Source organism: Morus notabilis, unplaced genomic scaffold (genome assembly GCF_000414095.1).
Source record: "Morus notabilis unplaced genomic scaffold, ASM41409v2 Scaffold574, whole genome shotgun sequence".
In the NCBI taxonomy this organism is placed as follows: domain Eukaryota; kingdom Viridiplantae; phylum Streptophyta; class Magnoliopsida; order Rosales; family Moraceae; genus Morus; species Morus notabilis.
This window is the reverse complement of record NW_010365017.1, coordinates 135,525-148,021: the sequence shown is the minus strand read 5'-3', so window position 1 is coordinate 148,021 and position 12,497 is coordinate 135,525. Positions and strand designations below refer to the sequence as shown.

The 12,497-nt window shown below is 35.1% G+C and overlaps 1 protein-coding gene across 1 annotated transcript; it reads right to left on the bottom strand.

Annotated features, from left to right (window-relative positions):
- LOC21395135 (trafficking protein particle complex subunit 3) lies at positions 1-10,735 on the bottom strand. The gene is made up of 5 exons (XM_024171677.1): positions 10,589-10,735; positions 10,197-10,294; positions 9,229-9,328; positions 1,524-1,706; positions 1-361 (listed from the first exon to the last, which is right to left on the bottom strand). Exons 1-5 carry the CDS (start codon positions 10,643-10,645, stop codon positions 239-241), a joined length of 561 nt encoding a protein of 186 aa, XP_024027445.1. The 5' UTR covers positions 10,646-10,735; the 3' UTR covers positions 1-238.
- Positions 10,736-12,497: the final 1,762 nt, after the last annotated feature.

Genomic DNA, 12,497 nt, shown 5'->3' with positions numbered 1-12,497 from the left:
AAACCGCAAAAGGGTTTTTGGTTGGAATCAAATACAGGAAATATACAATGCACCCATGTGTTGTGATGCTATGCTAGAACTAGATCATAATTTTTCTCTTTGTAGTTTTGAAGTGAAATCATATGACCCAAAATAGTTGCCTTTTTAAGTTTCTGGTGACCACTTGAAAGAGAAGATAAGCTCCTACATTTGCTTTCTATGGAAAGACAAAAATGAAAAGCTGTATACATGTAGCATTTTACTCGTCGTCTTTGTAAGGATACTCTTCCGGAACTTGCTTCAGGAGTTTTACCTGCAACTCGAAGGCATCGTCGCCCCGAAGCACGTCGCGGATCCAGGTGACTTCGGCTTTCATTGACACCTAAATATTGAAGATTGAAGACACTGAGAGATGTCAAGAAAGATAAAGAAACGAACAATGGCAAAAGTAACTTTAGCCCTGAGCAACCATGCATCCATATTCCTTGGATCTACTTGAGGTGCTATATTGTTAAATAAAAGCGAATACTTGTATTCTTATCAAGAGGTGCTATATTGTTAAAATAAAAGCGAATACTTGTATTCTTATCAAATTAATGACAGAAAAGAAACTATCTTCTGATTTACTTGATATTGTTATTGTAATAATCAAAGCGTGAGAAACTCATGAATAGGACAACGTTCTTTTATAGAGGAAAATACAGGATAGAATAACGTGACAAATGAAGAACCAGTGAATTTTGGTGTCCAAAATGGTGTCCTAAACAATCATATCATATGCCACATTATTTAAAAATTTTGAAAAAAATTTTGAAATGTTCTTTAATTAACTTTTATCATGCTTGTTAGTTAAATGAAGTGGCAAAATGTAATTGGCTAAGCACCATGTGGGACAGCGAAAATTGGACAGGCAATTTATATCCACACAAGTTATAATAAAAAAATGAAAGTATATAACAGAAGATTTACTCATGGTGAGCTTGGCTTCTCTGCTTCAGGTTATGTAAACATTGCTTGGGGCAAATGCATATAAAGTAGAAATCACTAGCTAGCTCCAATAACATCAACAACATAACCTCACAACATAAATCAATTCCATTACACTAGAAGAACTAGAAGTGATTTCCTCTCTCATCTAATCATGTGTTTACTTACAAAATCAATAATGAGATTTCAGTGGACACCACACAATAAGAAATGAGAAAAGAAAATACCAATTCTTACACCTCCCTCAGTATTGATTCTCGGTTAAAGTCAATGAATGCCAAATTTACTTATAAAGAGTTAATAAGTTCAAAGTTATAAGCCAATGATTATTTAATTATGTAAAAAGTCAATTTAGTCCATTTAGTAAACTCTAGAAAGGGAATCAATAATCCTCATTCTTATAACTTTATTTTCCTTTCCAATCTCATTGCCCTTTCCAATTTCGTAAACAGTTCATATAATCATACATTCTGCTGAGGTGAAAGGATATGGAAAAATAAAGAGAATAAATATTAGGGTAAAATGTGAAAGCCGGGGGAGAAAAGGATAGAACTCACCATCTCTAAGGCTCCTCTAATTACTCCACTTAGAATGTTGCAGTAGTACAGACCTTGGCAAGTATCGGGAAGCTCAACAAAGTCTACCAAAGGATTATCCTCCAAAACAATACTGCAGCAAGTTCCATCAGCATCCCAATTGGTCACAGACGCAGTCACTCCCAAGAACATTTTGAAACCAACCTGTTGTACAAGCATCGTTAGGACTGATGAAAGAAAACCAACAAAAACTATCTCATCTCAAGATAGCTAAACTTGAGCCAGAATATATGAAAAGAAAAATCATATTGACATGACGTCCCCTTGACCTGAATTTAACTACAGTAACACACCTTCTGTCAATTAATAGTCCTTTTTTGGGATTAAGGCCCCGTTCATTTCGTTGATTCAAGTTTAGAATTCGAGTTTTGCTACAGTAAAAAACTCTCAAAAACAGTCACATCTAACTTTTTTGCTACAGTAAAAAGCTCTCACACAACATCACATCTCAACTCGAATTAGCGAACCGAACGGGCCCTAAGACTCCCAAAATAAAATGCCCTTAAAAAGAATAAAATGACTTCAGTCCCTAAAATATGCATAAAATAATGTTTTTATCCCCTAAAAAATACATTAAAAGACTTTTTTTTCACTCCTAAGTTCAATTTTTATCTTCTTTTTTTTTCCTTTCTTTTGTGTTTCTTTTGGATTTTCTTTTTAATTTCTTAGGCCTTTTTTTTTTTTAAAAAAAAAAAAAAAAAAAAAAAAAAAAAAAAAAACCCTCAAGCTTTTCAGTTTGTAAGCAACGCCTTAGAATATTTTTACAAGATCTCATATCCAACTAGAACCTCTTAAATCCATCCATTAAAATATGAGACAAAAGTTCTCAATCCGATAACTAAGTAAATAATAACATAAAATCCACCTCAAGTTCACAAAATAATAATAGTAACAAAAAACTGCATTAAAGCTACTCAAAACACTTGGCTTTATTTTTTTCCCTTGAACAAAACAAGTATTTCTCACTTGCTGCCTGGATGGAACATGAATGGAAGCAACATGTTCCAGAGAATCATTTGGATAGTTTTCCTTGTTGCCTGGCCCAGAACTAGCTTATTTCTAAAATTCTTGAGTGCTTTTATCTCTTATTCTTATCACCAAATAAACATCTAGTACATCTAGTACATCAATCTTCCATCAATTGAGGGTCCATTATGCAGCCAACAAACAACATAAGAGGGGCCACTCCTGATCATTTACACAACCAAATCACTACAAAGTACCCATCAGTCCAAACTAGCATGTAGAACTTGATCACCTTTTTCCTCACTCATTGTTATACACTAGATGTAGGTCCAAAACTACTCCCATCAGTGACTTCCGCAACCTTCGTCGTGGACAAATACCATGGTATCTATGGATTATGGTTAAGAAAAGCCAAATCTCAAACGAAACAAATCGTATCTTATATTATATATATATATATATATAGCAAGATAGAACCCACGCCCTCCAGAACCCAAGCCCTACCCCACCATACTCCATGCCATTTAACTAGTTGTTATGGCTGACAATATGGGTCACAACGCGACAACACGACTCAAAAACAACACAAATTCCGCAGGTTAGGGTTGAGAAAAAAGATATTCGGATCAGAATTTGGTCGACCTGAAATTGACACGAAAAACACGGGTCAATTTCAGGTTGGACCCGCCTAACCCAAACACGACACGAAACTCGTAAAAAACTAAAAAATGCATATATTTTTCATTACATATTTTGATTTTATTATGAACTTATGATATCATGATAGTTATACTTAAAATCTTATACTACTATTTGCTTAATTTCAATAGATGTTATTGTATTTTAGTATATTATGAATTTTAAGTTATTTTTAATATGTAAAAAACTAAATAAAAGTATACAATTTTCGTGTCAATTTCGGGTTCATGGGTCATTTTCGTGTCGTGTCGTGTCATGTTCGTGTTGCGATTTTTTAAAAATTTCGTGTCACGAGTCGTGTCCGGGTTGACTGCAAATTTAGAAAGAAACGATCAAAACACGACACGTGACACAAATTGCCACGCTTACTAGTTGTCATTGGAAAACTAAAAACACCAAATCCGTACAATAGGCACTGTTAGAAATAACCAACAACAACAACAACAACAAATACAAGCCTTAATTCTAAATTAATTGGGGTCGGCTATATGAATTTCTCGTTTCCAGTCTATTGCATTAAACACGAGACCCTCCTAAAGCCCTAGAACTTGAAAGTCGTGCCTAACTACGTCGGCCCAAGTAATTTTTGGTCTACCCCTCGCTCTCCTAGTAGGTATTTGGATGTTCTCCCAAACACGAACAGGTGCATCTAACGATTTACGTTGTACATGGCCGTACCGCCTCAGACGATTTTCCCGCACCTTATCTTCTATTGGTACTACACATACTTGACAACAAATAACTTCATTCCGTATGCGATCCATCCTCGTATGGCCACTCATCCATCTTAACATACGCATCTCCGCCACACTCATCTTGTATATTTGTTGTCTTTTGATGGCCCAACATTCACTACCATATAACATAGCTGGGTAAATTGCTGTCCTATAAAATTTTCCTTTCAACTTAATAGGCATCTTATCATCACATAAAAACCCCGTGGCATTCTTCCACTTAACCCACACTGCCTTAATCATATGTCCAATATCCTCATCTATATCCCCTTCACACTGCACTATGGACCCAAGGTATCTAAATTTCCTAAAAGCCCCAATCACCACACCATCCAAACAAATTTCATCACTCTGATCTCTAAAATTACTAAACCTACAATGCATGTACTCAGTCTTCGTTCTACTTAACTTAAATCCCTTCGTCTCAAGGGTCTGTCTCCATAGTTCTAACTTACGGTTAATGCCCTCCCGATGTTCATCAACTAAAACTATATCGTCCGCAAAAAGCACATACCAGGGAATCCCATCTTGAATTACTAAACCTACAATGCATGTACTCAGTCTTCGTTCTACTCAACTTAAATTCATTCGTCTCAAGGGTCTGTGTCACGCCCCAAAACAGGGGTTAGTGACATGGAGGCTCGTTTAGAAGTTAAACATAATTAAGAAAGTGATTAAACATTTGAAAATATAGTAATCAAAACCGAAAGTAAAATATTAAAGCAATTTCCAAACAAGCCCCACATTTTTACTGAAATTAAATTACAATAAAATGATGGGGACTTTCACACTTTCTAATAAAGCAAATTTAAAACTAAACATCTGGCATCATTCGGGATCTCACCCACAGGATATACATTATTTATTGTACATACATGAATATGTAAATAACATTTACAGACGTCAACCACAGTCTCGATATTCGAAGTCTACAGTCTAAGAGTTCACAATTCTTACATAATGTGACAATGATGGATATAACATCCTCACTTGAACATACGATAGGAACTTAATCAGCTACTCAGCACTGCTTCTAGCGTCGCTAGAGATACAACAATGGGCCGGCCAAGGCTCATCCTGACACAGTGACAGGCCGGGCCGGCACGCCCCGTCACTGTTCAAGGCACGGCTCAGCCCATAAATATTGGTGGGCTAGACTGGGCCAACATATATCGGCCCATGGGCCAGGCCGGGCTAGGCCGGCCCGTCTAAGCCCATGATGGGCCGGCCCAGCCCAGCCCGTCTAAACCCATAATGGCCCGGCCTAGCCCAGCCCATCTAGGCCCATAATATTATGTTTTTTTCCTCTTTTTTAGTAATTTTGTAAACATCGTATGTATAATTATTCTTATTGTACTCTTTTTTCCTTATCAAGGTTATGTCTCATTAGGTTTTCCTCAGAAAGATTTTTATTTAATACGGTAATCGTCAATAAAATATCATTTTTCATATTTTCATTGACTATTTAAACTTATATATTTGTTAACTTGTTTAAAAATTCAAAAATAAAAAATAAAAAAAATTAAAAATTGCATGTTTAGATGGCCTGGCCCATCTAAACCCATGATGGGCCAAGATGGGCCTTGAGTGGGCCGGCCCAATCAAGGCCATAGCACAGCCCATCCTGGCTCACGGCACGGCCCAGCCTGGCCCACATAAAATTGGCCCGTAGTGTGGGCTTGGCCGAGGTTATTCTTATACTGGCCGGCCCGGCTGGGCCCACAAAATTCATGGGTTAGGCCGGTCCGGCCTGCAGCTCACGTGGGCCTAAGGAGAACGGGTCGGGCCAAGCCAGGCCGGCCCGTTCTTCCATCTCTAAGCGTCGCCTGGGAGAGGTTTAAAATATATAGAAATAAAGATAAAACATGAGCAGAAAGCCCAGTAGGATGTATTTTAAGAAAACTTTATAAACAAGTAAATAAATGAATAAGTAAATAGATAAATAAAGATATCTAGTTCCAACAAAACAGCTGGAACCTAACACCCTTTTTTTCTGAAATGAAGTATAAACTTTAAATTCTGTATTACAGGCATCAGCAAGTAATTTATACTATGATAAATTACTTACGTAACCATAAGCACAAGCCTTAACACCACCGTAGTGGCCCGGTCCAGGTTTCAGGTTCTGCCCCCTAGGATACTCTCTGCATATCCTTTCTAGGCCATCAGCAGGCTTACCAGTTCGCAAGATATCTTATCTTAAGAAAATATTCATTAAAACTTTTAAAACAGTTCATTATGATTCCAATAGCTAAAATCAAGCTATTGTGTTAAAACAATTTTCTTTATCAATCATGTCATTTCTTTAAAACATTTTGTATAGGCCAAAACTCTTAAAAGCAGGCTATTAGTGTGCCTTCAATCCGATTCCTCAACTAGCATTGATACAAAACAGCGCTTTAGGATTCAATCCTCATTCCTAAAACGAATCAGTCTTAATCATAAACAGTGATTTCCTATTAGTGTGCCTTAATCAAATTTCAAGTTTCATAAATCATTTCATGTTTCAAATTATCATTGCAAGGATTTTGATCTCAAAACATGGACTAAAGATGTTAATCCATCTACTTTAGGTTCCCAAATGAAACTAATTTGGGTTCTCTTTGAAAATCAGGGTAAAAACAGGGTTTTTTGACAAATCCGGTTCAAACCACATGTGCACCGGTCGACCGGTGACAGAGAAGTTATTCTCCACCGGTCCGCCGGTGGAGAAGGAACCGGTCGGCCGGTCTGATCGACCGATGGGGTTTAGCAGTTCGTGGAAAAACGACCAAACTATGAAGAAAAAATCCAAAACCTGCAAATCCGAGTTTAAATCTGAGATATTTCAGAGGAAAACTACTAAATCCAGGTTCCAAAGGACAAATCAAGTCCAAAGAATTAAAAATCTCCAATTTCCATCATGATTTAACCAAAATCCAATTCGAACTGAAAATAGGTTTTTTCAAAGGAAAAATTCAAGATTCACGATAAGTTTTTCAGAAATCTTACCCCAAATCCTTCCCTTGATTTTGAAAACTTCTTGAAGTTCCTCTTTGATTCAAACTTCTTGACAAATGGTGAAAATTTTGAAGAGAAAGAGAGGGAGAGCTACGAAAGAGAGAGAGAGTGGGCTAAGAGAGAGACAAACAGAGATAGAGTTACGGGAGGAAGCGGGACAAGAAGAAAAAAGAAAGAAAAGAAAAGAAAAAGGGAAAAGATAAATATCAAAAAGATATTTAGAAAAATTGATCAGAAAGTGTCTCCACACACTTCTGGGGTAGAAATATAAATATTGAAAATGTTTAAATCCCTTGAAAATATTTAAATTTACATATAAGAAACATTTAATGAACACAAAATTAATTAATTAAAATCAGATTAGGCACACTAATAATCTCAATTATTTTAATTAATCCGGTTTAATTCCTCGAGGTGCTACAGTCTGTCTCCATAGTTCTAACTTACGGTTAATGCCCTCCCGATGTTCATCAACTAAAACTATATCGTCTGCAAAAAGCATATACCAGGAAATCCCATCTTGAATTTCTCTTGTCAACTCGTCCATCACGATAGTGAAAAGATAAGGACTAAGAGCAGAACCTTGATGAAGGCCAATCCGAATGGGAAACTCTTCTGTGTAGTCTTCAATAGTTCTCACACTTGTGACAGCTCCATCGTACATATCCACTGCTAGAAATAACCAAATTTTTTTTTCCCTAAACAAATGCTTCAACCTCAAGCGATCCATACAAATCCAAGGAACTCATAAAACCAAGTTGAGGTCTATTTAGCCACATAAATTTGCTTCATTTTTTAAGAATGAAAACTCTTTCTCCACCCATTGACTGATTTCTTCCTTGGAAGCCTATTCTCCGATGAGTCCATTCACTAGCTATTTCTTTGAGAAGCACCACCTCTCTATGATAACTAAAATCAGAGGAATGACCATACAACTAGCTCGGGGATGGATGGCTTGGAACTCAGCACACGGAGGTGGCCAGCGGCGGTGCGGGGTAACAGGTTGGAGAGAGTGAATGGTTCACATAGAATTTTAATGCTTCTACTAAATGTTGGATTTTTTCCCCTTAAAGGTACGTTTTTTACTTATCCTGGTGACATAATCTAACGGTCTCCCTTATAGATCAATGGTTGAAATTTTATGTGTCATCAATAGCTTAGATCGATTTTCCCTTAAAAAAAAAAAAAGAGAGAAAAGAAAAAGAAAAAAAGGGGCTTAGGTCGATTCTAATTATAACCTCAACAGTCCAAATTATTTACGTATTTTTGTCATTTCATTCCAAAATTAAAAGAGTTAATCATAGGGGTGATCATTATAATAAATTTGGTCAAGGAGGTGTCATTGTAATATTGACATTAATCAGGCGGTGTTGGTGCAACTTTTCCTGTATAAAATAGATAGTATTGGTTAAGTTGATGTCAATTAGAAGCGGTTTCTGTAACACCATTGACCAATCAAGCTACACATGCAGAGGAGTATAAAGAAGGGAAAAGACATGATATATCATACAAATACATGAAGAGAAAGAAAGTTAAGAAACAAATATGAAGAGAAGTGTCATATTTCAGCATGGAAATTACAAATAGCTATACCTTACATACGGAGACAAATATTATGCGTAACTTAAAATTTACAACACCAAACACCTATATTTACTAGTTTTACAAGTGTCAAGTAACATATTTCGTAAAAATAACCAAAAATCATTAGTCCTATACCAAACGTAGCCAAATAGCTGACAGCTAACAGGTGTTTCTCGATAAAATTAAAGCTCAGAAATTCAACCACAGATCGTACTTGGGTTCTCAAATGCCATCTCTTTTGATGGCAAGTATACTGGTCTGTATGTCACAGACATAGACCATAAATAACCATATTCATCACAAAACAGTGCAAGCAGTAAATATGTATATATTCATTCTGTCTGTATGCCAACAGAACACTTCCCTCTTTTAACAAAGGGGGAGAAGAAAGAAAGAAAGAAAGAACAGGCAAAAATGATAAACTGGTTGAATATATCTGGGAAGGTCAATGTACCTAATACTAACCCCAAAAAAAAAAAAAAAAAAAAAATGGATAGACTGAGGATTTTTTTGTTAATGACAAACACAAGCAAGCTGATTTGACAAGCAGGCTGATTTCACAAGCAGGAAATACATCAAGGATAAGCACAAACCATACAATTTGACAAGATTCCTAAAACTTTAAGGACAAACTTTCAGACAGCCATATTGAATGTGAATTGAACCAGGTTAGAATGACTGACCTTTGCAATAGTTTCAGCTGTTTCTTTGAAATCAACACATCTGGAAACATTAGACTTCGCCAGAAATTCATCAATGAGACGAATTCCAATATTATAACCCCTGCAATGCAATGAAAACTTTTGATTATCTAAGCAAAGTCAGATTGACCCAAAGCATGGAAGAAATTAAGAACTGAGCCTCAACGTCCAAAATACATGGAAAGTAGTAAATTTGATACAGAAGCATGTTAGTGAAGATATTGATAGAAAAATCACATTTTTATAAAAAAATCCAAAACGTCCGATTTAAGATATTTGCACAAAAATTAGTGCAAATCTTCTATTTTCTTTTCCTGGAACATTAAAAGAATTGACCTAAAAAAGAAGCATAAAACCTGACCGAGGAAATCCATGTTTGGAAAAGAATTGGAAAAGAAGAAATGCACTACCAACCAAATACCTATATATCAAAATCCTTAGTTTTCTCAACAACAAATCATTATATCATGAAAGATACAAAAAGAAAAAAGGATACTTTCTAAAGCATACTTTTAGTGAAAGCCCCTAATTTTTGTTAGCTAGATAAATGGCCATTTTTTAAAAATTCAAAAATCAATAATTTACATGATTAAAAACTGATAACTTAGACACACATTGGTAAACTAATGATTAATTGATCAATTATTTACGAAGATCAACTAATAATTTATCAAAAATCAATCAACAAATCTACAAAGTCAATTAAAAAAAAGGCATTTTCTTAATTTAACAAAATTAGTGATATTTACTTAAAATAGACTATAAAAAATCAAATTACACAATAAATCAAAACTACATTCGTCTTCAGCGAACAAAACACCTAATAATGGCTGCAAAACTTTGACATTACTGTACTTTATAACATCTTAACTAAAAAGACATTTCTTCTTTTTATAATTTCCTTGAAAAAAAAAAGAAAGGAATTTGAATTGACGGAAAAGAAATCTTACATTTGATCAAGCTGTTTGTTCACCTCCTCAACCTCCTCCAGATCCGTAAGCAACTGGCGAACGATCGCGCCGTACGTCAACGTGAAAAGCTCGGCATTCTACATTCAATTAACATTTCAGAAACCGATTACACCTAAATTTCTCAAGCGAAGAAAATCAGAAAAACAACAATGGAAATGGAAATTGTAACAATACTTCTGTATTTCGAATCAGTTGCAGAGATCAACAGAATCAGAGTCTCCGGAGAGAATTCACAAGAGAAATTTCAGAAATGAAAATACCGAAAAAAAAAAAAGTTAAAAAATAAGAACTTGAACTCGGAAGAATTAAGGTGTATTTTCCGACAATCTTCTCGGGTGCCAAACGAAGATGAAGAGAAGGATTTTGCTTACCACACGCTCAACGCTAGCGAAGATCGCGTCACCGGATCGAGGACCAGCAGGTGCCATTGAAGATCTGAATTCCGATTTCTGAGCTCCTAGAGAGAGAGAGAGAGGGGGGGGGAGAGTACTGGTTTTGCGGAGCAAAGCACAGTGAAAGCGAATGGGATAGGAGAAGACTGGAGTTTGCGTGGGCTTGGGCTACTTAACGGGAAACATGGTGTTATAACCCTTTTAAAAAAGCCCAAAGCTACTCCGCCCATATGAAACCCAGCCCAATTTGCTTAACCGAAGTTCTTAGGGCTTTCACAAGAATGCCACAAATCCATGTCATGGTGATTATTAGTGATTTAGGCCATGAGAGAGAAGTATTCCTAGAAAGGGGATACTCTTTAAAAATATATGAGTTAAGATTTTTATTCTTTATTCTTAATTTATAACTTTTTTAGTTAAATAATTACGTTAATAAAATGATATTTATCAAGAGTAAGTGGTAAAAGTCCAGACTCATGTACTCTGAAAGATAAATTTTCTATTTTTTCTCCTAATAGTTAGAAATTTAGAAAATGGCCTTTTTTTTCACTCGGAGGTGAGGGGATTCGAACTCGTCATTTTATTGTGGAGTCAGATGTAAAATTATCACTAGACTATACTTGAAACTAGAAAAATGACATGTTATGTCATTTTATCATATTTAGAATATCAAGAACACCTTTAAAATATTGTTCAGTATCCTCTGCAGGAAATTCCTTGTGCGTGAAGGAGATCTCAATGAATATTCTTCACCATATGATCGTGGAAAAGAGATTTTCTTTATTGCACTGTAGATATACGAAAAAGATGGCGAAGGGGTGAAGGGTTAGATCGAGGAGCTCCACACTGATATCTTGCCCATGTAAAGAAATCTTGCACCAAATAGACAGAAAAAAATAAAGATAATAGAATAAGCCCTAATTGTCTTTGCATTGTATGAGATCTATTTTGTTAAAAAATTAACAGAATTAGATGGTAATCCTTAAATGTACATGGTTTGAGGGTTAAGGGATCGTTTCGTCAAAATCAAAAAATAGGTATCAATGTGTCACATATTAAAAAGTCAAGGGATTGAAGGTGTAAATTGCACTATAATTAATAAAGTATGTAATAGTTTTTATTGAAAGTTTATTATTAAAAAAAATTAGAATCTTATGAGTTTGGTCTCTCTTTTTTTAGGGTGTAAGTTTTCTTTTTATTTATATTCGCTCGAGTTCCTTTATATTTATTTATTCGAGACGACATTAAAGGCATCAATTTTTTTTTCTAAGAGTAAGGTCATCATTAATGATAACCGCAATATTTGTTACATATTTTTTTCATTGCAAGCTTTATTTTATTAAGGTGATATTTATTTCATCGGTTTATATTATTTGGTACTATTTGAATTGAGAATCTAATTGAGATCAATATTAGAGCGGACCTTAGGTAACTTAGGGTTTGTTTGGTTCAACAACTCAAACAGTGGAAATTTGAACCTTTTTTTGTTAGAACTGTATAATTTGAATTGTGATTCGAACTGGTATTTAGATTTACAAATAAGTTAGTGTTTGGTTGGTGGATTCGTGTCATAGTACGGATCATGGTTCGTCACTCGTTACAGTGTTTTCTCTCACAAAAAACACACGTAAATCGAGAATAGTTCTGAATTATGATTCTGAATCTATCAACCAAACGTCCACTAAATTATAATTTGAATTGAGAATAAAATCCTAACTGTATTTGGGTAAAGTGTTGAAAACTGTCATTAGAGTTTTGTAACAAATCTTATAAAACCTCATTGTAAATGACATTAAAAAATATGCAATATGGGTGGGAATTTATTCATATTTTCATTATGAACACATTAAAAAAAATCATCTCAATGGAATTAAAACAAAAACGTTAT

Bases quoted from the DNA above. Each gene is read 5' to 3' on its own strand.
- LOC21395135 (XM_024171677.1), bottom strand. From the start codon at position 10,645: ATGGCACCTGCTGGTCCTCGATCCGGTGACGCGATCTTCGCTAGCGTT. The intron at 10,295-10,588 runs GTAAGCAAAATC...AATTGAATGTAG, and splicing joins TCGCTAGCGTTGAGCGTGTG to AATGCCGAGCTTTTCACGTT. The intron at 9,329-10,196 runs GTAAGATTTCTT...ATTGCATTGCAG, and splicing joins AACAAACAGCTTGATCAAAT to GGGTTATAATATTGGAATTC.